The 22,255-nt window shown below is 49.1% G+C and overlaps 7 protein-coding genes and 1 non-coding gene across 8 annotated transcripts; 4 read left to right on the top strand and 4 right to left on the bottom strand.

The window, feature by feature from the left end:
• Nucleotides 1-234: 234 nt before the first annotated feature.
• BC939DRAFT_526005 (conidiation-specific family protein) lies at nt 235-918 on the bottom strand. Its single transcript, XM_051561346.1, has 2 exons — nt 717-918; nt 235-604 (listed from the first exon to the last, which is right to left on the bottom strand). Exons 1-2 carry the CDS (start codon nt 840-842, stop codon nt 434-436), a joined length of 297 nt encoding a protein of 98 aa, XP_051415938.1. The 5' UTR covers nt 843-918; the 3' UTR covers nt 235-433.
• A 3,555-nt stretch (nt 919-4,473) lies between these two features.
• BC939DRAFT_440858 (alcohol dehydrogenase) lies at nt 4,474-6,027 on the top strand. Its single transcript, XM_051554138.1, has one exon. It carries the CDS (start codon nt 4,539-4,541, stop codon nt 5,892-5,894), a length of 1,356 nt encoding a protein of 451 aa, XP_051415939.1. The 5' UTR covers nt 4,474-4,538; the 3' UTR covers nt 5,895-6,027.
• Nucleotides 6,028-9,847: 3,820 nt separating this feature from the next.
• BC939DRAFT_393170 (uncharacterized protein) lies at nt 9,848-11,133 on the top strand (the record flags this gene model as incomplete). Its single annotated transcript, XM_051552079.1, has 2 exons — nt 9,848-9,944; nt 10,049-11,133. The coding sequence occupies 2 exons, from the start codon at nt 9,848-9,850 to the stop codon at nt 11,131-11,133; spliced, it is 1,182 nt and encodes a 393-aa protein (XP_051415940.1).
• Nucleotides 11,134-11,635: 502 nt separating this feature from the next.
• BC939DRAFT_474055 (uncharacterized protein) lies at nt 11,636-12,009 on the bottom strand (the record flags this gene model as incomplete). The annotated part of the gene is made up of 2 exons (XM_051558392.1): nt 11,636-11,932; nt 11,992-12,009. 2 exons carry the CDS (start codon nt 12,007-12,009, stop codon nt 11,636-11,638), a joined length of 315 nt encoding a protein of 104 aa, XP_051415941.1.
• Nucleotides 12,010-14,945: 2,936 nt separating this feature from the next.
• On the top strand, nt 14,946-15,018 carry BC939DRAFT_t36. Its single transcript has one exon. It is a non-coding gene; the product is annotated as a tRNA-Ala (tRNA).
• A 104-nt stretch (nt 15,019-15,122) lies between these two features.
• On the bottom strand, nt 15,123-16,924 carry BC939DRAFT_440862 (uncharacterized protein). Its single transcript, XM_051554139.1, has 3 exons — nt 16,086-16,924; nt 15,661-15,927; nt 15,123-15,554 (listed from the first exon to the last, which is right to left on the bottom strand). Exons 1-3 carry the CDS (start codon nt 16,916-16,918, stop codon nt 15,527-15,529), a joined length of 1,128 nt encoding a protein of 375 aa, XP_051415942.1. The 5' UTR covers nt 16,919-16,924; the 3' UTR covers nt 15,123-15,526.
• A 33-nt stretch (nt 16,925-16,957) lies between these two features.
• BC939DRAFT_440864 (uncharacterized protein) lies at nt 16,958-19,804 on the top strand. Its single transcript, XM_051554140.1, has 5 exons — nt 16,958-17,805; nt 17,996-18,037; nt 18,199-18,507; nt 18,607-18,711; nt 18,829-19,804. Exons 1-5 carry the CDS (start codon nt 17,409-17,411, stop codon nt 19,671-19,673), a joined length of 1,698 nt encoding a protein of 565 aa, XP_051415943.1. The 5' UTR covers nt 16,958-17,408; the 3' UTR covers nt 19,674-19,804.
• Nucleotides 19,794-22,217, bottom strand: BC939DRAFT_440867 (WD40 repeat-like protein). Its single transcript, XM_051554141.1, has 4 exons — nt 22,160-22,217; nt 21,458-21,529; nt 20,671-21,089; nt 19,794-20,348 (listed from the first exon to the last, which is right to left on the bottom strand). Exons 1-4 carry the CDS (start codon nt 22,197-22,199, stop codon nt 19,923-19,925), a joined length of 957 nt encoding a protein of 318 aa, XP_051415944.1. The 5' UTR covers nt 22,200-22,217; the 3' UTR covers nt 19,794-19,922.
• Nucleotides 22,218-22,255: the final 38 nt, after the last annotated feature.

Consider the following 22,255-nt stretch of genomic DNA (forward strand, 5'->3'; position numbering starts at 1 on the left):
AGAGCCTGCTTGTGATTTTGTCCATAGGAAGAAGATATGCCGTAATGGGAAAGTCTGGATGGGGGGGAGTGGGGGGATCGAACGAATCCAAGAGAATGCCTCAAAAGAAAACTCTCGGCCGCTCTATCTGATGTGGCGGTTAATGCCAGTATGGTGCCAGCAACACAGTACTGGCTCATCGCTTATTACGCTTATTATCATCATGAATGTACAAGATGTAAAATTCCGGACATGCTCAAATGGAGTGAGTAAAATTGGGTCTTATTTTTGTGTTTCGGGATAGCTGAGTGAGGTTGGGTTGGGATAGCTGAGCGAGATAACTGAGTGAGGTTGGGACGGGATAGCTTGAGTGAGGTTGGGACGGGACTATATACATGCTTTTGATATCCTCAGCAAACTAGTGGCATCGTCGTCGTGTACAACCATCGAACGTTTACTGGGTGTTGCTTTCCTGAGTAAAATCGGCTTCATCGGCTTCATCGTCGTTGCGGGTGCCGCCGCCTCCGCTGGCATGGCCACCCTTCCTGCCTGCCTCGCGAGCCCTCTCGCTACCAGGCTCGAACTTGCCCGACGAAGCATGGCCACCCTTGGACGCGATCTCGTGCTGTATGTGGGGGGAGGAAGCCGAATTATAGCTGTGAGGAACTTTTTTATTCGCAGTGGAACTCAAAACGCGATTGTTCATGCACACTGCTTGTAAAAAAAAAAAGGAATACCTGCTTCTCAGCGTCCATGGACGCAAATCCTCCAGAGTGGCTGGCTTGACCACCCTTTTGGGCAATTGCACGGACCTCTTCCTTGGGGCGGTTGGCAAAGTTTCCGGGGTTTGGGTTGTTTGTCATTTTGATAAGAGTGATAGAATCTGATAGAATCTGTTGAGTACTTGAGTGTTGTTTTGGCGCTGCTATTGTTGTGGTGCTGCTGTTGATGGGATGCCCAGCTTCAGTCCCAGTTTATATAGCTTTTCATCAAGCCCTCGCCGAGAGGTGTCATGTCTGGAACAGATATGGCGTCGGCATGAAGTCAAACACGGCAGAGGCAACCACCGCCCTTAGTGCCTTTGCCTATGTCAGCTTCTTCGCGCGAGGTTTCATGCTAGGACAACGAATGATAATATCGTTCTTTGCACTAACCTGGATCAGCTTTGCATATGCCCTCTTCCAAGGCAGATCTGCTTTGTAATGGCCGCGACTGAACCTGTCCTTGTTGGCTGTGTTCTGACCTCCGATCTTGAGTCAGACTTTCGTAAGGGTAGGATCATACTTTGCAAAGACGTGATGTCGAAGCCGGCAAAGAGGCCACTGGCGCAAAAGTTAATCACACAAACGACTCCGCTAGCCTTTTGCATGCGTCGCGTCGTGGCCGCAAAAAATCCTTTGCGCGATGCCCGTAATATTTCAGGCTTACTCTGCGCACAGGGAAAGAGCTGGTAGTTCGCCATAGGTTAACCGCGTGAGAGCTTGAGCTAAGGTTCGTTACACAAATTTGTCTTTACGCGAGCTGCATTTATTGTCATCTATGAGGCCAACATCCTGTATTTTCGTTCGCTGAAGCGATTTTTTGCTTTGCCAAGGCTTAGGGCCAAAAAAAGTAGAAGGTCGCCTGTAGGGTAGACTACGCGGTACGTAGACTTGCGGATTCATCACATCATCTTTAAGTAGCTCCATACGTAGCCGTAGCTCATTCCTCTGCGACCATGATGAAATAGTAGCTTCGTAAAAAAAAATAACGAGGAAAATGCACCGAGCGCAAGCACTGATCCACTGGTCCAAGTGTAATGATTGCTGGTGAAACAAGAACCATCTTTTGTGAGTTTTCGCTGTACCATACCATACCAGGAATATTCTCGCGCTTTTTTTTTTTTTTTTTTTTTTTTCCTTGCTCTACTTGTTTTCTGCTTGAGTAAGGATGCTTGGATGACGAAGGGAAATTTATTACAGCTTTGATTGAGAAATAAGGCGTCGTATAGATGACCTGCCACGGTCCTTGATTTGTCCTGTGCAATTCGAGTATTTCAAGGTGTTGTGGTATTCACCCTATCGACCCATCAGTTTTGGCTCTGCAAGAAAGCAGGCGGATTGCGATGAATAAATCTGTAGCAGATCTTTATCTCAAAGCGATGTCCAACACAACTCTCGCATTCCCACCCATTCGTAGTAAAAAGATCGTCCGAGCCGCCCGTGTCTCTATTTTGTTCTGCAGTGATGCGACAGGAACTGACAAGCGCAAGCCATTAGATATTGTACATTTGATTCCCATGGTCGAAATCGGTGGCCTCATTTTCTTTTTCGGTCTTCTGTAATGAAAATCTAGCCAAGCATCGTCCAGTCCATTTACCTGAGACTATCCTCCAGCGTCTCGATGCAAATTTTTCAGATAAGGGATACATGAGACAACCCATCTTCACGAAGTGGATTAAAGCTCTCGACAACCACATTCGCGGACAGCGACGCCATATTGCACTTTTAATGGACAGCGCTTCAACACACAACGATTATGAGAAGCTTAGCCTGGCCAACCTCAGTACATTCCGGCTCTCTCCAAACACCATGTCAGCGACACAACCCTCCGACCAAGGAATCATCAGATCGTTCTAGACGCTTTACAGTCAAGAGATGCTCGAGGTCATTGCACGCGCCAGACACAAAAAGCCAAGTCTGCCACGGCTGGCCTTGTTTTTGCATCCGCAGCTGCTTCGCGGAGGTCCCAATCATAGGCGAGGCCATGAAGGCACATCTGCGCAGTCTCGGAGCCGAGTCAAAGGAGCATCAAATCGCTCAGCTTCAGGGGGAACCCATAGAAAAGTGCATTGGCGCCAAGGGCATGGTCGCCAAAAAAAATATCGCCGTTCTCAACTATCTCAACTATCTCAAGATGAACTATAGCGAAGAGACAGAAGATATGAACTCTGACAAGCACAGGCACCGCTTCATCCCACGCACAGAAGATGATGTCGGACACGAAGGCGACGAGGCATAGGAGGAGGAGGATGACGATGACTTTAATTAAGGACCCGCACAGTCTTCGCAGCAGCAAGCGCAAGTCTGGGAGTGAGGGATCCAATATCGCCCGGTACCTTAAGTCCCTTGACGCAAGAGTATGACGAATTATCCACCGAGGTGACAGAAATCAATCGGCGGTTTATGGATAAAAAAATACCTATGATGGAGAATATCAATAATCCCAGTTTGAGGAAGCGCTGGTTTGCTATAGCCAAGGCGATGAAAGTGTATAACGGCTGCAGGGAGTTGACACTGGATATAGCAGACACAATGGAGAGAGAATGCGTATGTGGTCTTGGAGGATACAGAGGATAGACGGCCAAATAAAGTTCGCTTCCTTGGCGACCTTCGTACGTTTTGCCTTCAATGAGCCTTCTTATTCTGCAAGCCGTAAATGCGTGTTCATTTGAGAATATTATGCACCCGGTCAGATAACTAAAGTCTCATAAATATGAAAAGGCTATATGGGGGATCTGGGCGGAACACAGCCTCTTTGCAAAATGCAAGTTTTTGAACCCCACATGCGCGTAGGACTCGGACGAGCCCGTTTGTTCTAATTTCCGACTATTTTGCCGGGGGAGGCCATCGAGAAGAGACACAATGGAACCCATCGTTTGAATCAATGACAATTCTGGAGCTGCTTCCGTCATTATGGATTTATCCTGCCTTTAACGAGCCTTTTTTAAATTCGTATGGAGTTATAGACGCAAACACAAATCGATCGCTCGCATTCCAGGCTATTGAAGCTTAGCAACGATCCATAAAATTTGATCCTGCTTTGGTAGCAGTCTTTATCAATATGACTCTCCTTCATCCTTTAGCAGAATTGCCTTTCATACCGGCCGCTTCATCTGCTCAAGCGCGCACATGCACAAACGTGTCGCGCCTCAATTGGTACATCGATAGTACGCCTGCTTGCCCTCACGCCTTTTTTCTTTTTTTTTTTCCTTTTCTGCAAACCCTTCTAATGGACGCCTTGAACGTAAATACTGAAGCCCACCCATAACCATTGCATGATCCATGCATGGACTTGCTGGGCTGTAGACGCGCTCTGCTCCTCTTCTCTTTTTTTTAAACGCATAACCCGCAAAGTAAGATCGTCAGCCTGACGGCGATCAGAGGGTGGGTGCTCAAAAAGGGGGGAGGGGAGAAATCATTTACATGACAATTAGACAGCACACTATAGTCGTCATGGCAACCGTGAGAAAAACACCAGCTCTGTATCCGAGTCGCACAGTCCAGCTCCTGCAAGGCATTCCAGGGTCGCTAATCCGGATCCTGTCGTTTTTATATGCGCGGGGGGTTTCTGGCTTGACGCACTCATTACGCATGGGACAGGACGAGTCCCAGCTACGGAAATTACCTAAAGAGTGTGTCATGAGCCTGTCATGTTCTGCGAAAAAATAATGCTGAAAATGTTCCAATATATAACCGCGAGCGATCCCATCTCCCACTCCTTTTCTACACAACTCTTTACACAACTCACTCCCTCTCCCCCTCCCCCTCCCACAAATCAATTCCTAGCCACCTTCAACAATGGCCCTCTCTCAAGTTGCTTTCAAAGTCGAACAGGCCTTAGGCCGTGGCGGCGAGGCCGTCAGCGAGCAAGGCATCAGCAACCCTTCCAACAACGTCTCCCGTTTCGCAGACCCCTCGGGCGAACGCATGAAAGCCGTGACCTGGCAAGGCAAGAACACTGTCAAGGTCGAGGAGACATTCAAGCCCGCCATCGTCGAGCCCGCAGATATCATCGTCCGAACCACCGGCACCACCATTTGCGGCAGTGATCTCCATCTCATCCACGGCGTCGTCATGGAGATGCACAAGGGCGACATTCTCGGCCACGAGTTCTGCGGTGTCGTCGAGAGCGTTGGACCCTCCATCACCAAGCTCAAGCCCGGCGATCGCGTCGTCTGCTCCTTCCAGATCGCCTGTGGCCAATGTCGCTACTGCGCTGTAAAACTCAGCAGCCAGTGCGAGCGCACCAACGACAGCACGATCATGAACTCTCTTTATGGCGGCCGCACCTCCGGCATCATCGGTTACTCTCACCTGATGGGCGGTTACGCAGGTGGTCAGGCCGAGTATGTCCGAGTGCCCTTTGGCGATGTCAACCTGCTCAAGATCCCCGACAATGTTCCAGATGAGAAGGCCCTGTACCTTAGCGATGTGCTTTGCACGAGCTGGAACTGCGTCGTCGACACGGGCGTGGCCAAGGGCGATGTCGTTGCTATCTGGGGTGCAGGCCCAATCGGCCAGATGTGTGCTGAGATGAGCTTTATCAACGGCGCATCGCGTGTGATTCTGATTGACGGCGGAGATGCGAGCTGGCGACTCGAGTGGGTGAAGGAGCGAATCCCCAAGCTCGAGACCGTCAACTATTCGGACCTCCCCAAGGGCGAGTCGATCACAAGCCAGCTGAAGAAGATGACGGGCGGACAGGGCGTGGATGTCGCGCTGGAGTGCGCCGCTGGAGAATACGCGAAGGGGTGGGCCCATTACTTTGAGCTCCTCCTCGGACTCGAGACCGACACTTCCGAGATCATCAATGAGATGATTACCAGTTGCCGTGCCTATGGTCGATGCGGTGTCACTGGTGCTTATGTCGGATTCACGAACCACTTCAACATCGGCAGTCTGATGGAGCGCGGCATTCGACTGATCGGAAACGGACAGGCACCGGTGCACAAGTACTGGGAGAAGCTGCTTGGCATGATCGAGACTGGCGAGCTGGACCCGCTCAGGATGGTGAGCCATCGCGTCGTGATCGATGACATGGACCAGGTCTACATGAAGTACAATTCGCGCGAGAAGGGTATGCAGAAGGTGTATGTGCAGACAAAATTCTCGGCGCCTCCATGCCAGGGCAGCCCACAGCTGACGCGGTACTAAGTCGCGAGTCCAGAGGACCCTTGTCGACACACCCGCAAAAAACAAACAACAAAGTTAACCAATGTACATATTCTAGCAGAGCGCAAAATCTTTATTGCAAGTCAATAAAATTGTGAATATAATTTCAAAAGACGATGGTTTTCTCTGTATAAATATTTTTTTTTGTTGATGGTTGTGCACAGCAAAGTATGAGCCAAAGCAAAAATCGAGCTGTCAGATACATTCAATCCCAAGGACTTGGCGCTCTGGCGCGCCACGATGCTATTGACGAAGAGACAATCGTGGCGGTCATTGCCGCGTGGTAAGTGCATCATCGTTCTGAACGTCGTTGTGCGGTTGAATCGGAGCGAGTATTTTTCTTGAACAACAGACACTGAACAAGCAAGCTCCCAACCATATTTTTTTTCACAGACACCATCCACAAGACTTGCGTTATTGAGGTAAGCACCTCTCTATTTTATGACAAAACATCGACCTGGGCTGGAGAAAATGTGTGGTTGTGAATTCACCGCGTTCGGATATTCGTGTTCGCTGCGCGTTGATTGTGGATGCGGGTGATGGGCTTCTTTCTTGGAAGGAGCTGCATCATTAACCAACTGCGATCCGTTTTAGCGAGGATCATGGGAGGCGTGTGTGCACATTCACTGGGACTTCGCACAGCCGCAAGATGCCTCCTAGCGGGAGGTGTGTTGCTTGACAGCGCCTTATGAGCGACTTTTTCTTTTTCTTTTTTTTTGTGGTTCATCATACTCTCGATGTCTTTTAATATATCAAGTTCTTTTATGATTTCACGTATTGTGAAAGACTAGATCTACATTCCTCGATGACTACATTCCTGCACGAATTGCTCCCTCGCTTTCATGCGCAGAGACAAACAACAAACAACAGATATGATATCTAGGGCCGACCATAGACTATAAACCATGGACAAGATCAGATTGCCCCTCCCCCATTTCGCGTTTATTTTATTAGATCCAGCGAGCCCTATAATTTATTTAAGCCTCCCGAGTGACATATAATGTTCTCGGCGGATTATTATTAAAGGTCCCTCTCTTGTTCTCATTGACCTCTGGATCACATTATTCTTTGCAGTCAGTATCTTTCCGACTGGTCTGACTTTGAGAAGGCCTTTCGCGGGGGGCGGGTACGCCCTGCTGGCTTCCACGACCACATACGAGCGTTGTTGTTCTCCATCAAGATGACCTCCACCGTAGCCGAGTATGTTGCGCGCGTGCGCAAGTACATGGCCATCCTTTGCACTCATGACATGCACAAGGAAGCTCGCTCGGTGCTCGAGGATGCCGTCAAGGCTGCATTTCTCGAGGGAGCTCCCTTGGAACTTAAGCAGACATTGATGTCGCTGCAGATCACCAACCGGAACGTCCTCACCATCCACGACCTCTGCCACGCAGCAGAGCAATTCGATACGGTCTTTCATTATTCTGCGATACAGGTCCACTTCGAAACAATAGAAAGGAGTGCAGCAATCCCCGGCATCTCCTATTTCCATATCTTTTCTCACCTATCCCAAATTCCTAATAAAATCTCAACAATATATTTCACTCCCAATATGCCTTCTGTTAAGCACTTGATACGTAGTAGTATAAACATCATTTTATTATGTAATAAAGCCCATTAGTTCTTCCTTCATCCATCATAATATATGGGGTTTATTAGAGATAGATCAAAGGTGTTTCGAGTGCAGGAATAAAGAGTGAACAAGAGAGTACTGGGCAAAGAAGATATTTGTATTGCAGAGCTGCCTTCTCTCCTCCGATTTCCTCCTGTGCACTTCTGTATTTGAAAAAAAAAAAAAAAAAAAAAAAAAAAAAACAACAACCCTCGATTCATGCAAATAAAGAGGGGCTTTTTTTTTTTGTTTTTTTATAACGGTTTGTCTCTCGAGTCGATTGACCCTGCGAATCTATCAGACCTTATTAGCAATGATCTACTCCAGTCGTCCTTTCCACCAAAGTAAGAGCCGATCCACAGCCGCCAAAAGACAGGTCACATTCCCCGGGCCTGCCCCTAGGGCCTGCGCAACAATTGCCACACCTCATCAGTGTGTTAAAAGCTGAAAACACCTTGTTACAAGAAGGGTATCTTCCCCATCCCCTCCATGATCCTCAACCGCCTCCCCCCTTGCAGGCAGTCCAACAGCGTCCGATCCGCTGCATCTGGGTCAAGCACGGGGCCAGGGCAGCTCCCGTTTGCATGGTCAGCGATGCAACGAGTTTGAACTAGAACGAGATCAGTTATATATATCACCAGCCCAGTTCACCAGATAGTATATTTAGCGATCTGTACCCGCACAGACACAACTATTTAGTCTTTGTCTAATAAACATATACTCAACCACACTCCGCGACCTAACCTATTGCAGGATGCATGACCTGGCACGGTGCTGGATTTATTTCTAGGATCAAAGGAAACATGGACGCCAGTCTCTACGTCGAAATCCTGGAGGATGCCTCCCACTCACACAGCGCTGGTACAAGATCAAGTCTAAGGATATGATCTTTCAACAGGACAACGACTCGAAACACACTTCTGACAGTGCGATGAATTTCTTCAAGCAGCACAGGTACAATTTGTCGTTCTGGCCGCCTCATTCTCCGGACCTAAACCCGATTGAGCACCTCTGGGACTACGCCAAACGCCAGTTAGGCAAGTACCCGGAGCCTCCTAAAGGCATGATCGAACTCTGGGAAAGGTTTCAGGTGGAATGGAACAAGATTCCCCTTTCTGTCTGCCAAGGCTTGATTGAGAGTATGCCCAAAAGGATCGAAGCTGTCAAGAATGCCAAGGGGGGCCACACTAGGTACTAAGTAGGCCATGAGTAAACATGTCATCGTAGTTGAGCCAGAAAAAATAAAAACCATGTCCATGGGAGAAATAATGAGTAAATAGAACAAATTGAACATTTTAAACATATCTCTGTGTGCAACTCGCAATAATTTCCTCCGCTTCCCTCAAATGCTATAGATTATTTCCCATCGCAGTAGAACGTCATCTTGTTACTTTGATCAGAAACCATTGACAAATGTGCCACGCAAGTGAAAAACATCTACTCATTATTTTCGGTAGTGTAACTAAATTTACATGGTAATGCTTTTCCTGGTCTATCTCGTTTTATTCCTTTTTATTTTGATCGCATGCACTGAGTTAATAATCAAACCCCTTAAACAAAATAAAATTCGTACAAGTGAACAAAGCATCGACAACGCGCCCTCGAATTCAAATGAAGCAAGGATTGAATGAGTCGACATCGAAGGATCAAAAAGCAACGTCGTTATGAACGCTTGGCTGCCACAAGCGAGTGAAAGCCCCTTGCAAAACAATCTTTTTCGAAATACTGAGGGCGTTACTTCCGCGGGCAAACGATTTCGCAATTTCTTTTGAAATACTGAGGGGATGGAAGAGTGAGAGCCCTTCTTGTGAAAGAGATGGTTTACATTGCGCGGACACGACATGATTTTGCATTGCGCAGACACGAAGTTATTTTGCATGGAGCGGACACGAATTTATATTTTTGCATGGAGCGGACACGAAATTATATTTTTGCACGATGCTCGCCTGCATCCCTGCATCCCATCTTGGACATATCTTGGTTAAACTTTCACACGCTAAAGGGCGCATAGATCCTTTTTTTCCATTTTAAGCCCGAAACTACGTTTTTAAAAAAATTCCTTTTTAAAAAAATTCCAAGAGGCTCTTCGGTCTGCGAGCAGCTCTTTGGCTGAAACTTAAAGACACTTAGTTACCAAGACTATAACGATGCACGCCTTGGCTAGAGACTCGCGGTACGAACGGCCCGCATGGATGTCTAATTCCTATCCGTGATGGGTATAAAAGACAACGAGAAAGTCTATTACATTTGTTCCCGCCATCACAAGACACTTCCCACATCAAATATCTTCCTTGATCTACTCCCAGAACAGCAAAAAATAAGCATGTCTACCCCAAACATTGCCATCATTGGTGCCGGTGTTGCTGGCCTCACCCTCGCTCGTGTCTTGCAAGTTCATGGTATCCACTCAACTGTCTTTGGTAAGTGCAGACTGGAAAAGAGAAGAACTATGTCGTTATCGTTTTCGTAGTTAACGATCTTTGTTTCCACTAATCAATAATATTGGCATAACTCTTTCGCACAGAGCTCGACACTTTCGCGCGCAGCCGGGATCAAGGTGGCACTCTTGACCTTCACCCCGAGTCTGGGCAGGCTGCTCTCCACGCAGCTGGTCTGTTTTCCAAGTTCCAGACCTATATCCGAAGTGATGCGCAAGAACACCGCACGCTGGACAAGCATGGTGTCATTCACGTACATGTCAAGTCTGAAGACAACACCGTCGGGAGACCCGAAATAGATCGAGGCGATCTGCGACAGCTCTTGGTCGATTCGATTGAAAAGGACGCTATTCAATGGGGTACGCGCATCCATGAGATCAAGCCAAGCCAGGAGAACGCCAACAAGTACACGGTTGTCTACAATGGTGGTCACGAGGCGACATTTGACCTGGTGGTTGGCGCCGATGGTGCATGGTCCAAGGTTCGTGCACTTCTTTCCTCTGCCAAGCCAGTGTATTCGTCTCTTTCATTCATCGAGTTGCGAATTACGGATGCCGAGACTCGATTTCCCGAGATCCTTGAGACCACTGGCAGAGGCGGCTGCTTCATTGTGTCCGACGGAAAATTACTGGGCGCCGGATGCAATGCTGACAAAACGATGCGCATCTACGCGGGAATCCCTATCGAAGAGGACCAGTTTTCGGAGACCAACACCATCTTCTCCAAGCCGGCGGAGGGGCGGCGCTATTTGTTGGACAAGTATGCCGACTGGGATGACAGGCTCAAAGATCTCATTTGTCACTGCGACGATGTGATCATACCTCGCCCGATCTATGCGCTGCCGGTCCCGCATGTCTGGGAGAATAAGCCTGGCCTAACGTTGATAGGCGACGCCGCTCATCTCATGTCACCTTTTGCTGGTGCGGGCGCCAATATGGCGATGTGGGATGGAACGGAGCTGGCCTTGGCCATTTCCGATGCCGTCAAGACAGGAAAACCTCTCGTGGATGCCGTCACCGACTTTGAGCGGAGGATGTATGAGATGACGCGTCCCAAGGCCGAGCTGAGCGCTTCCAATCTTAAACTACTCACTTCCGAAGCTACTGTTCCTCAACTTGTCCAGGTCTGGACCAAGCAAATGACAGGGGAGAAGTCAGCTTGCGAGGAGTAACCTTGTTGAGCACTCCCAGATATAACTGAAATGTTTTTTGGGCCCAGTGAGTCAACAAGACAAAGAGAGGGATTGTATTAGACGCGGAGCTCACAGAAACATATCTGTCTATGTGAATGCCTAACTAGCTGGTCTAGTAGTCTACGTCTATAGGAAGAAATACGTCTAGGACGTTACATGAATAAAGAGAGAACAACGAAGACAGAGAAGACGGATTGAATGGACGGAGAGAACAACGATGATGGGCGAGACAGATTGAAAAAACAGAGACCAAAAGTTATGGGGATACAGACTCAATGGAGAGATGGTTGGATATAGACCGAGAGAACAATGATGATACAGATACTGTGAGGGTGCTTGTGTGAAGAAATTTTCTGCGGGGTCAATGTCCGTGCGCAGCGCATCGCGCACAGGCTGCTTTCCTTTGTATTTTTTCACAGACAAACAAACCTCCTCGTCACCTCCGTTACTGTCATAGCATGCAGCAATGACACCAAGGGGTTTAGAAAAATCGTTTTCCTGCGCCAGCAGCAGCCACTCGGACCTGGGCTTCTGCGCGTTGTCTAGCTCGGGGGTCAACAAGAGCCTCATCCTCGGACTCACTGCTGGGAGTAATAGACAAGTAGGGTCGAGGGATATCAACTGATAGCGCACCAACAGCCGTATCCTGGCCAGGTTGCGTTTGAATATTGTCAGAGTCATCATTGTATTCATCCGAGTCTTCTTCAACACCAGTACACAGCGTATCGTCGACAAGTGGGACACAGGCGTGGTGTCTCAGTGCAACGTACCACTGACGCTGCCGGCCTTTGGTGTGCAGACGCCGGTATAGCTCGTCCCAGCTTGCCAGTTCAGTACCATCTGCAGCGGTGACATCTCTTAGACATGACACATTATCCTTCACGAGTTGGCGGGCGACTTTGTGGTACACCTTTGATGGCAGAAGGAAGGCCACCAACCGGTTGGAGGCAGTAGCGGCGCATGGTTGGCGGAAGGCGATCTCCCGCCTGTGCATAAGGCGGTACACATGGCCGAAGAAGTTGTGTTTGGAGAACTGGGCTCCAATAGGAGGGACTTGGCACGGTGGAATCGGCAAACGGCACTGAGTCTGGTGTGCATCGGATCTAGCGGTCATGACTTGATCCACCAATCCTGGGTCGCTGAATCGTTACAACGCAGTGGATATCTGCTCTTCCTCTTGCACATCTCCAAGATGCCGGAGCCCGCAGAGTCGACGATGAAAAAGGATGCTGTTAGGCGTGCCTTTCGGCAACCCGACTTTCTGTCGAACCATCCCGGCGTACTGACCGACGACCCCAGTAATTTCTTGATCAGTAAGGATGGTTGTCGTGAGGCGGTACAGAATGCGAGGGATAAGCACGCTGTTAACAATGAAAATTGCCTGTTTATCTGTAATAGCTTTCCTGGCCAGCAGAGAACACATGGATTCGACTTCCTGCTGTACCAGCTGGCGAGTGTGGGTGCCCTTGCCGTCGGCAGAGAACCAGACTCCGAGAATTCGGGCAGCCGTCGCTGGCGGGAGTGCCTCGATGGTATCGCCACCAAGCATGACGCTGCGATCCTCGGGGATGGGGTTAATGACCAGGAGTTCTGTCTTTCTTGGGTTGATCTCGATAGAATTCAATGAAAAAAAACTCAGCACAATATCAATGATCTCTTGTAGACATTCTCAGTTAGGCGCCAGCCAAGTGGTATCGTCAACAAACGCAAGCACGGCAACCAGAAGCTCCGCGTCTGGAAGCGCAGGCTGGGGGAAAGACAGTTTGCGGTGTCCAGCCAACGCAGCTTTGCGCATGACAGGATGCCCAAGCCCGGAGTCCATGACCACCGTCAGCAGAATTTCATACGAGATGCGCCAGAATAGCGGGCATTCGACCCCTCCCTGGTCCAATCCGCACTGTGGGCTATATTCATCTGTGAGCCTAAAGGCCGTCAAGATCAAATTTTTCTTTTTGGCAGCATTTGTCAGACAGAGTCGTATGGGGTTGTATCTTCAAATGGCGCATGCCTCGCTCGAGTATGCCATCGGGGCCACAGGAGACAGAATCGAAACAGCGTCGCATATCCTGAAACGGCACCCACAACTCCTTGTTAAATTCTCACGCGTCCTCCATGACTGAGTTAAGGATATGAATCAGGTCCTTTGTCATTGTGTCTTTCATGACAGAAAAATTTGGACCATGTAGGACGTTGTGGCGGGCGAAGATGGCAGTAAGACGGTTGACCAGGATCTTGAACAGGATTTTTCTTGAGTGCTCTAACAGCGCTATCGGTCGAACTTCACTGATCTTGCCAGACCATGACGGACTTTTCAGGATGCAGTAGATCAGACCCTTGAGCCATACCGTGGCTAGAGTGCCCTGAGCAATGCAGGATTGCACGAGGAGCACAAAGACCGAAAGCGCAACTGGCCCAAGGTGCTGTAACAGATCTCCAGTCAGCTCTGATATGCCTGGGGCTTTGTTGGTTGGAGCGGATTGAATTGCCACAGCGTGTGCCTACACTCGCACCGGTATTGTCAGAGCTCAGCTCTGATTAATACTGTCATGTGACGCTAGACGCGTCTAAAAATGAATCAGCTTCGCCCTCATCACAGAAAGCTCCACGAAGTAAAGATGAACAAAGGCAGCACCGAGAAACGTCTAGAACCATGGATTACTAATCAGAACCTTTATTCCTCAGATATATATAACAGGACAGACTATGTGGAGAACCTCAGTTCATATACTCATAACAGTCTAGCCAATAAACAATTGTCTTTACCCATTCGACTTTGTTTTATTCACCTTGTTCACACGTCTCCCCTCGTTTCCACCCTCGTTGTTCTTCGTTCACCCACAAGTCTTACGGTATGTGCTCCAAACATGGCAGGAAGGAAAAGTGCGTGCAAATAAAGAGTTTTTTTTTTTTTTTTTTTTTTTTTTTAAATTTACAAGGATCCTCAACGATATGGGATTTATAGTCCACAGAGGATGTGCCTCATAACGTCTTTTACAAACAGCATAGCTACATCCATTCCGGCTCACACCGACACAGATATCCTGGTTTCATAATCGCTGACCGCATGGGCAAGTACCGCACGTGTCTTGCTCGCTACGCGACCTGTTACTTTTTTTTTTATTTTTATTAACATAAATCCACACGAGCACGAGACGCGCTGCTGTTGTGTAATTCCGTGAGTTCAGGCGACCACACTCTAAAAGAGTGCCACACTCTAAAAGAGTGCCACACTCTAAAAGAGTGCCACACTCAACATATGCCTATTTCTGGGAATAGTGGTAACGACAGAGACCCGCCATCAAAGACCCCTTCCGTGTCCACTGTTTCATTGTGAACTCTGTGTTCTTTGTGCCGAAGCTCTTTGTCATCCCGATAGACCACATCTACTGTGGATCTATCGTCCGTAGATAAATAGAAGGTCGTGTCTGACCCTTGCTCTTTGATTTTTTAGCACTTGTCTTTCTTTGATATAAAGTACTCCGTAACTCACTTCGTTTCTCACTCTCTATTCACTTAACCTCCAGTGGCCTCTTATTTACCTCTGGATTCTTCTTGTTACCTTTTCGGTCGATTCCCTCTATTTTATTGCACTCCACACCCAATTTCCTCACGGCGAACACCACGCAACCTGTTGCTGTGTGTGCAAATAGAGAGCGACATTATTTTGTGCAAATAAAGGGTGACATTCCATTAATGCACAAACCTCCTAAGTGCAAAGTCATGTGACGGAATGTGCTTAGCCTTTATGAAAATTCTTAGCCAATGAGATTCAAGCTCTTAAGGGCCAAACAGGGGGTCTAGCTCAAATGGTAGAGCGCTCGCTTAGCATGCGAGAGGCACTGGGATCGATGCCCAGGTCCTCCAACCTTTTTCTTTTTTATGTTGGGCATTGCTCCTTTTAGGGACAACAAATACCCTTTTTTGTATCACGTGGTAGCCATTCCACTACGAGGAAGGTCATTTGCTTATTACATGAACGTGGTGGGGGTAGTGGCACAAGTATGTAGATAGAATTTCCATGGGAGGAAAGGGGTGATACTTTGGCATGCATGTCTCTGTATGTTGTTGTTTCAGAAGTCTGCGCAGCGCGGTTTGTACACAAGCAAGCTCGGCAACAGGAGTTTTTTTTTTTCTTTTTTCCTCTTTGCGCAGACGTAGAAGACAAGCATTGGAGTATCACATAATCAAATGCTGTTTATTTGAGGTGTATATTAAGTGAAGGGAAGGAGGAGGAGGAGGAAGAGGTAGTGGGGGCGGTAAGAAAACGACCCCGAGTGTATTAATGCAAAATAAATAAAATAAAAGTAATAATGCAATTTTGACCATGAACTCGCGTGGTGCTGCTTTGTAGTCCATGTTCTTGTCTCGCCTTTCAAAGCTGGAGCTCGGTGTTGAAGATCCTAAGAAAACATGAAAGATTTGAAACGGTGTCAACCACTTGGTGTCCGGGAAAAAAGAAAAGAAAAAAGAACATGAACATGAACATAAAAAAAAAAAAAAACATACTTGTCCCAGATCTTGGAGGTGATGCCGTATCCACCCACGTAGTTCTTGTAATGATGGGCAAGATGGTAGGTCTTCATCTCCTTAAAGTGGATCTTGAAGACCCTTGCGTGGTGAAGGTAGTAGTGGGTCATGTCATAGAGGACATAACCAAGGAGCAGGCCCGACATCACGGCGTAGGCCTTGGGTGTTACAAGGAGCGTATGGGCCAGCTTGTTGATGGGGATCGCCAGGGCGACTGCTAGTGCTGGCGGCATAACCAGGCGCAGTCTAGGCGAAAAAAAAAATAGTTGTAAAGAACACTCGGTTAAAACTCTTTGGTTCCTTTTCTTCGGCTCACATGTCGGCAAAGCACGAAGGCCAATGAACACAAAAACAAGAGGGGTCTTTTGTTTTCCCGAACTCAAACATAAAAAATAAAAATGTACCTGTCCATTGGGAGATAGTGATGGATGCCGTGGAGGAGGAAGTGGGCAACGAGGGAAACGTTGGACTCTGGCAAGAGGTCGTCAAGGTGGAACAAGAACCGATGGATCAGGTATTCTGCCAGCGTCCAGAGAACCATTCCGCCGAGAAACAAAGTCGAGGCCTGGTCCACTCCCAGCCCGGTCTCACGACTCCTGTAAAAGTTGTAGGCGATGACTGGCAGCCAAAAGATGGGGATCATGTACCAGGGAGTCTTTGTGAAGACCTCGAGATAGGGTGAAGCAAAGATCCGAGCTGGGCCCGAAAGATGGCGCGGGATGTGAACTTGTTCGAGGTAGAAGGCCTTGGTGAATCGGGCATTCCAGAGCTGCCAGAGCAATGGCTGACTGAGATCCAGGAACTTTGTCTTTTTGTCGGCTGTCAGGTCTGTGGGCTTGAGATAGGCGTCCTCGTCTGGTCCATCCACTGAAGTTGTGGCAGTCGAGTTGGTCTTGGTGGTGACAGTGGCGGTGGCGGTGGAGCGCATGCGGAAGTTGGATGTCTGGTCGAGGGTGACGCTTGTGGTGGTGGTTGCGGAGGCGGCAGGGGCTTCGAGGACGCCGATAAGGAAGTCGTCGAGCATTTCGTATGCGCCCTCGGAGTGGAAGTGCGAGAGCTCATCCTTCATGATCAGGGTGATGTCCTGGCCGGCATGGCCGAGGATGAATTCGTCTCCACCGGGGTGGTCGATGGCGAAGGAGGTCACATCGTAGATCTTGTTGTTGTGGATGACCCAGCAGGAGTCTGCGCCCTTGTGCTTCAGGACCTCGGCGCGGGAATATGTGTGGACAGCCATTGAGTGCGTGTGGAGAGACAGGGAGTGAGAGAGAGAGAGAAGAAAGAGAGAGAGAGAGAAGAAAGAGTGAGAGAGAGAGAGAGAAGAAAAGGAGCTGTGGCAGGGAAGGGTGCCGGGGAAGAGACTGATCCTGGGCGGGAGGACGGGGTGCTTGCTTGCCGAGAATAGCAAGTACCCTGTCTGTGCGCCTCCTCCTCTTTCCCCAAAGAGAGACCGGTGTCGCACGCTCGGCTGAGACATCGCATCCGGGATCTGCTCGGTCCCAGGCCCCCGAATGACTCCATCGACATCGCCATCGACATGTTTGGACAACCGGAAATGCATATAACCAGAGGAGCGGGAGGGTAGGGCCCGAGCAGCAGGGGGCAGCACTTTGTCAGCATTTGTTGTGAGCAGCAAAGGGTCGCACAGGGCCAAGGCTTCTTTCTCTGTGCACTGGCAGCAGCCTGTCCAGGTGGACCCGGTCTCTTTTGGAGAATCAAGGCCGCAAATGGCGCCCCGCGTGAAACAACATGGATACCCATCGACCATGCATACCCCGCTGTGGATCTCCAGGAGGAGCAGAGCGCAGCAGCAACAGCAACAGCAACAGCCCCGGCCACAGATTAGACAGCCGACAACCGGACAGCCGAGGCATTATTTTTTCCCTTCTTGTCTCGGTTTCGGCCTTGGCTTCATCACTCTTTTACTCTCTCACTCTCTTCGCTCACTCCACGCACTCACGTCTTCCTCGCACACCCATTCACCGCTCATTCGCTCAGCTGCCGAGGAACATAGCAGGAAAGAACAGCAGCCATCCATTACAGAAGACCACGCTCATAGGACCAGAATGACCTCCCTCAAAAAGTCCGTCAAGATCAACAGCCCTCTGCCAAAAGACCTTGCTGGTAAGAATTCACGCTTTCTAGTTCTTGTCCCGGTCTTGTTACATTGCTTCCTCTTCCTGGTGTCGCTGCACTCGCTTTGTATGCTGCTGCTGCTGCTGCTACTGCTGCTGCTGCTACTGCTGCTGTGCATAGCAGTATTGTGTCCTACTAAACAATCCTTTGTGTCCCTGTGCGACATTCACTGCCTTAGGCGAGTGCAAAAAGGCCTCCAAGATCCTGAATGCCTTCATCGGTAAGGATATACGCCCTTGCCCTGCCTTCTCGTTTGCAACGAACGGTTTTCTTTGTTTTATGGGCTTTTTTTTGCTGCTGTTGCTGCTGCTGTTGCTGTTGTTGCTGCTGTGGAAATTGATTCATCAATCCTTTTTATTTTTTTTTCGCAACCGAGTGTAGACCCGATCGCAGCCAAGGGGATCGACAACGTCATCCCCTCAGACATCCTTTCCAACGCCAAGGGTCTCGCCATCTTCACAGTCGTCAAGGCCGGCTTCCTTTTCTCGGGCAGAGCTGGGGCCGGTATCGTGGTTGCTCGTCTAGAGGACGGCTCATGGTCTGCACCATCCGCTATTGGAACCGGTGGCATGGGTTTCGGAGGCCAGATCGGGGCCGAGATCACAGACTTTGTGATCGTCCTCAACACGCGCGCCGCCGTCAAGTCGTTCACCAAAGGCGGGAATGTCACCTTAGGCGGAAACTTGTCAGGTAAAAAGAAAAGAAAAGAAAGAAAAGAGGGGAAAAAAATCAAAGAAGTTTTAACCTGATCGATCCTATCTGTCCGTCCATCTTTCTCTGGCCGTTTAGTCGCCGCTGGACCCATCGGAAGAAATGCAGAGGCAGCAGCATCAGCGTCAATTGGAAGCATCGCCGCCATTTACTCCTACAGCAAAACCAAGGGACTCTTTGCAGGTAAGAGATCTGCATAACTTTTTTTATACCTATGAAGAAATGTGTATTGAACCTATGCCAGACTGCCTACCCATGTAACACACGCCAATCTCCTTCCCCCCACCCGTTTTTGTTCAGGTGTCTCGATCGAAGGATCCATCATCATGGAGAGAAAGGACGCGAACGAAACCTTCTACCGCAGACCTGTCACGGCTGCTGAGCTCCTTAGCGGTGCGATCCCTCCCCCTCCTCAGGCGGATATCCTCTACAGGGCATTGAACACCAAGGCCTCCGGCGCATACACCAGCTATGGCCATCATGACGATCCCTCATTCGGCCAGGACATGTCCCGCAACCCTACCAGGATTAATCGCAGCGCCAGCATTGCGACACACAACAGGTACAACAATGTTAATCCCAACCCTCACGGAATGACTCGGTCCGCCACGAGCGCAAGGGCATATGGCAACAACAACAACAGCAACATCCCAGTCGCCTTCAGCAGCAGCAGCAGCAGCAGCAGCAGCAGCAATACCCACAACATGTACGGCGCAGATGAAAAACAGAGGGGATTCGATAATGCGCGCGCGAGCATGGATCAAGACGATGACCCTGTTCCAGGTTATACACCCATGGCCACAACGTCCGTGCTCAACAAGTCCGGAACCACCCCAGCATTCTATGGCCGTCCATCGACCGATAGCAACAGTCCATTCCGACCAGATATTATCCAGGCGGACTATTCAAACCAACAACCGATCGGCAACCTCCTCTCGAAAGGACCCAGAGTCCCGCCACGGATCGGAGCCAAGCCCGAGTTCGTGGTGGCCCTGTATGACTTTTCGGGTGAACAGGCCACAGATCTGTCGTTCAAGAAGGGAGACAGGATCACGGTCACCAAGAAGACTCCTAGCCGGGACGATTGGTGGACCGGAAGGTGTAACGGACGCGAGGGCATCTTCCCCGCAAACTACGTCGAATAGTATGCAGTTGTTACCATGCTGTGTCTTTTTTTTTTTGTTCTTTTTGAATGGCTGTAATAATAATACATATGTCCAAGAACAAGAACAAAAAAAATAAAAAAAGAAAAAGAAAAGAGAGACTAGAAATTGACACTTTGGCATGTCCCATTCTTCTTTTTATTTTTGATTCTTCACACTACTTCCAGTTTTTGTTGTATTTAATTCTCCAAGTAAGGGCAAGATGGTCATCAAAAAAAGAAAGCGCATTCTTTAGAAACCAACGGACCAGACACGGACGAGGCCATCCTGGTAACCAGCAAAGAGAGTCTGGCCATCAGCGGACCAGGCCAAGGAGATAGCCTGGGGAGGGTGGGACTTCTTGCCGACGTTGGTGAACTCGGGCTTGAGCTCATCGACAACGGACTTGGACTCCAAGTCCCAGATCTTGATGCAGGACGAGGTAGCAGCGCACAACCAGTAGCGGTTGGGCGAGAAGACCAAGGCGTTGATGATATCGTCACCCTTACCCTCCAACGAGTACAAGTGCTTGCCCTCGTTAAGGTCCCAGAGCATGGTGATACCGTCGCGTCCACCAGAGGCGCAGAGGGAACCATCGGGGGAGACAGTGACGGTGTTGATGTAGCCGGTGTGTCCGATGTGGTTGGAGCGCAGCTTGCACTTGGTGAGCTCCCAGACCTAAACCAAAACAACAATGACCAATTGGTTGATTTAGCAAATGAGATCCAAGTATGCAGCTCTCAACAAAGCATCGTCGTAGACGTTTTGCAATGAAGGGAAATCGTGGAAAAAAAGATCAGATAATTCTGTGGAAGATTTGTCTCATTGGTAGGTTGCGACGCCCCCTCTGAAGTAGCAAATATAAAATAGACATCATTTCAAGGGCACGATTCCTTTGCAAAGTGTCATGACTAGAGTCATGGTTCCTGACGTTGCGTATCCTGGACCAAGATGGTACCATAAAAAACACTCCATCATGATAAAATGATTGAAACTTTACCTTGACAACCTTGTCCCAGCCTCCGGAGACGATGACGGGGTTGGCGGGGTTGGGCGAGAAGCGGACGCAGGAGACCCACTCGGTGTGGCCATCCTCCTGAATGGTGAACTTGCACTCTCCGAGGGTGTTCCACAACTTGATGGTCTTGTCGCGGGATCCAGAGACGATCTGACGGTTGTCGGCAGAGAAGGAGACCGAGAGAACATCGTTGGTGTGGCCAATGAAGCGGCGGGTGGTGAGACCGGTGTTGAGGTCCCAGAGACGGAGGGTCTTGTCCCAGGAAGCAGACAAGGCGAACTGACCGTCCGAGGAGATGACAACATCCTGGACAGCAGAGTTGTGTCCGTGGAGGGACTTGCGGGGAATACCAAAGTTGCCCTCATCATCGCGGACCAAGTTCCAGACGATGATAGACTTGTCTGCATATTAGAGAATGAAAAACAAAAGGTGGGCCACCCTGTCAGTTTCTGCATCGACTTTTTTTTTTTTTGTTCCTTCAGTGTCCTGATCAGATTGCTGTTCAGTCGATGCATTGCTGTGCAAATTGATCCCTTTGACTAATCGCTGGTCCAGATCGTCTTGCTCTTAGCAATTCATGAGCTGTTGGGATTAGTTGTCGAACCCCAACAAGTTCCTGACAGCATCAGCAGCCATATCCTGAAGCCCAATTGCTGCTGCTACCGTCCTGCATATCCCATTCACTTGGGGGCCGATCCTTTAGACAAGACAATTGTCCCGTATCCCATCATAAGTGTCCTGTAACTGCCACAGCCAAAGGGTTACATACCACGGGAGGAAGTCAAGAGCATATCGGGAGCCTCGGCAGTGGTGGCAATGGCCGTGACCCAGTCACGGTGGCCTATTGTGATCAGAAAACGGAGTACAGGGCATCAGTCTTTCGTGCAATCGTTGTGTGTTTGTGTTGGAAAAAACCTCCCCCCCCCCCATCCTCAGTTGTCCTAGCTGCTTGCTGGGACTGTAGATGTTGAGCGAGCTGGAGAAAACGTCCTGCGAGAAAAAGACGATCAAGCGTTGTATGCAGCACAGGTTCCTGATTCTGATCCTTTTTTGTCCTCGCCTTCCAGCTTCGAGCGAATGCCTCAGTCAGAATAGATTTAAAAAAAGATCTGTCCTTCCGTTGACGATTAATGATGTCTCTAGCCAAAGAGAAGGCATTCATTACTGCATAAGCGAACGATGCAGACATTCCTGGCTTTTGTTCTGAGGTGCCGCGAGCGCCCTTGAATAACGAAATAATGTTCAATTGCTAGTGGAGTGTTGAGGAACGGCGTATTTTCGAGGGTGCTGGCGCAGAACAGTGTTGTGATAGACAAAAAAATCCGGGTATTCTGTTCCCATCCATCGATCGATCCATCGATGATAAATAATATCCATTGTCGATGATAGCGCTATCGATGCCGTATCCTCTGCTCCCCTCCATGATGGCCACAGCAATTTCGGATCCTTTCAGGGCTGTTAGATGCATTACCGACAAGCTGGCCTCTGTATGCGAGCGAATCACTGGACATGTTGTTAAGAAGCAAAGAGAAGGACCCAATTACTCCTACCCAAAGCGGTAAGATAA

This window comes from Gamsiella multidivaricata, assembly GCF_025024155.1.
Source record: "Gamsiella multidivaricata strain RSA 2152 chromosome Unknown BC939scaffold_9, whole genome shotgun sequence".
Taxonomy (NCBI): domain Eukaryota; kingdom Fungi; phylum Mortierellomycota; class Mortierellomycetes; order Mortierellales; family Mortierellaceae; genus Gamsiella; species Gamsiella multidivaricata.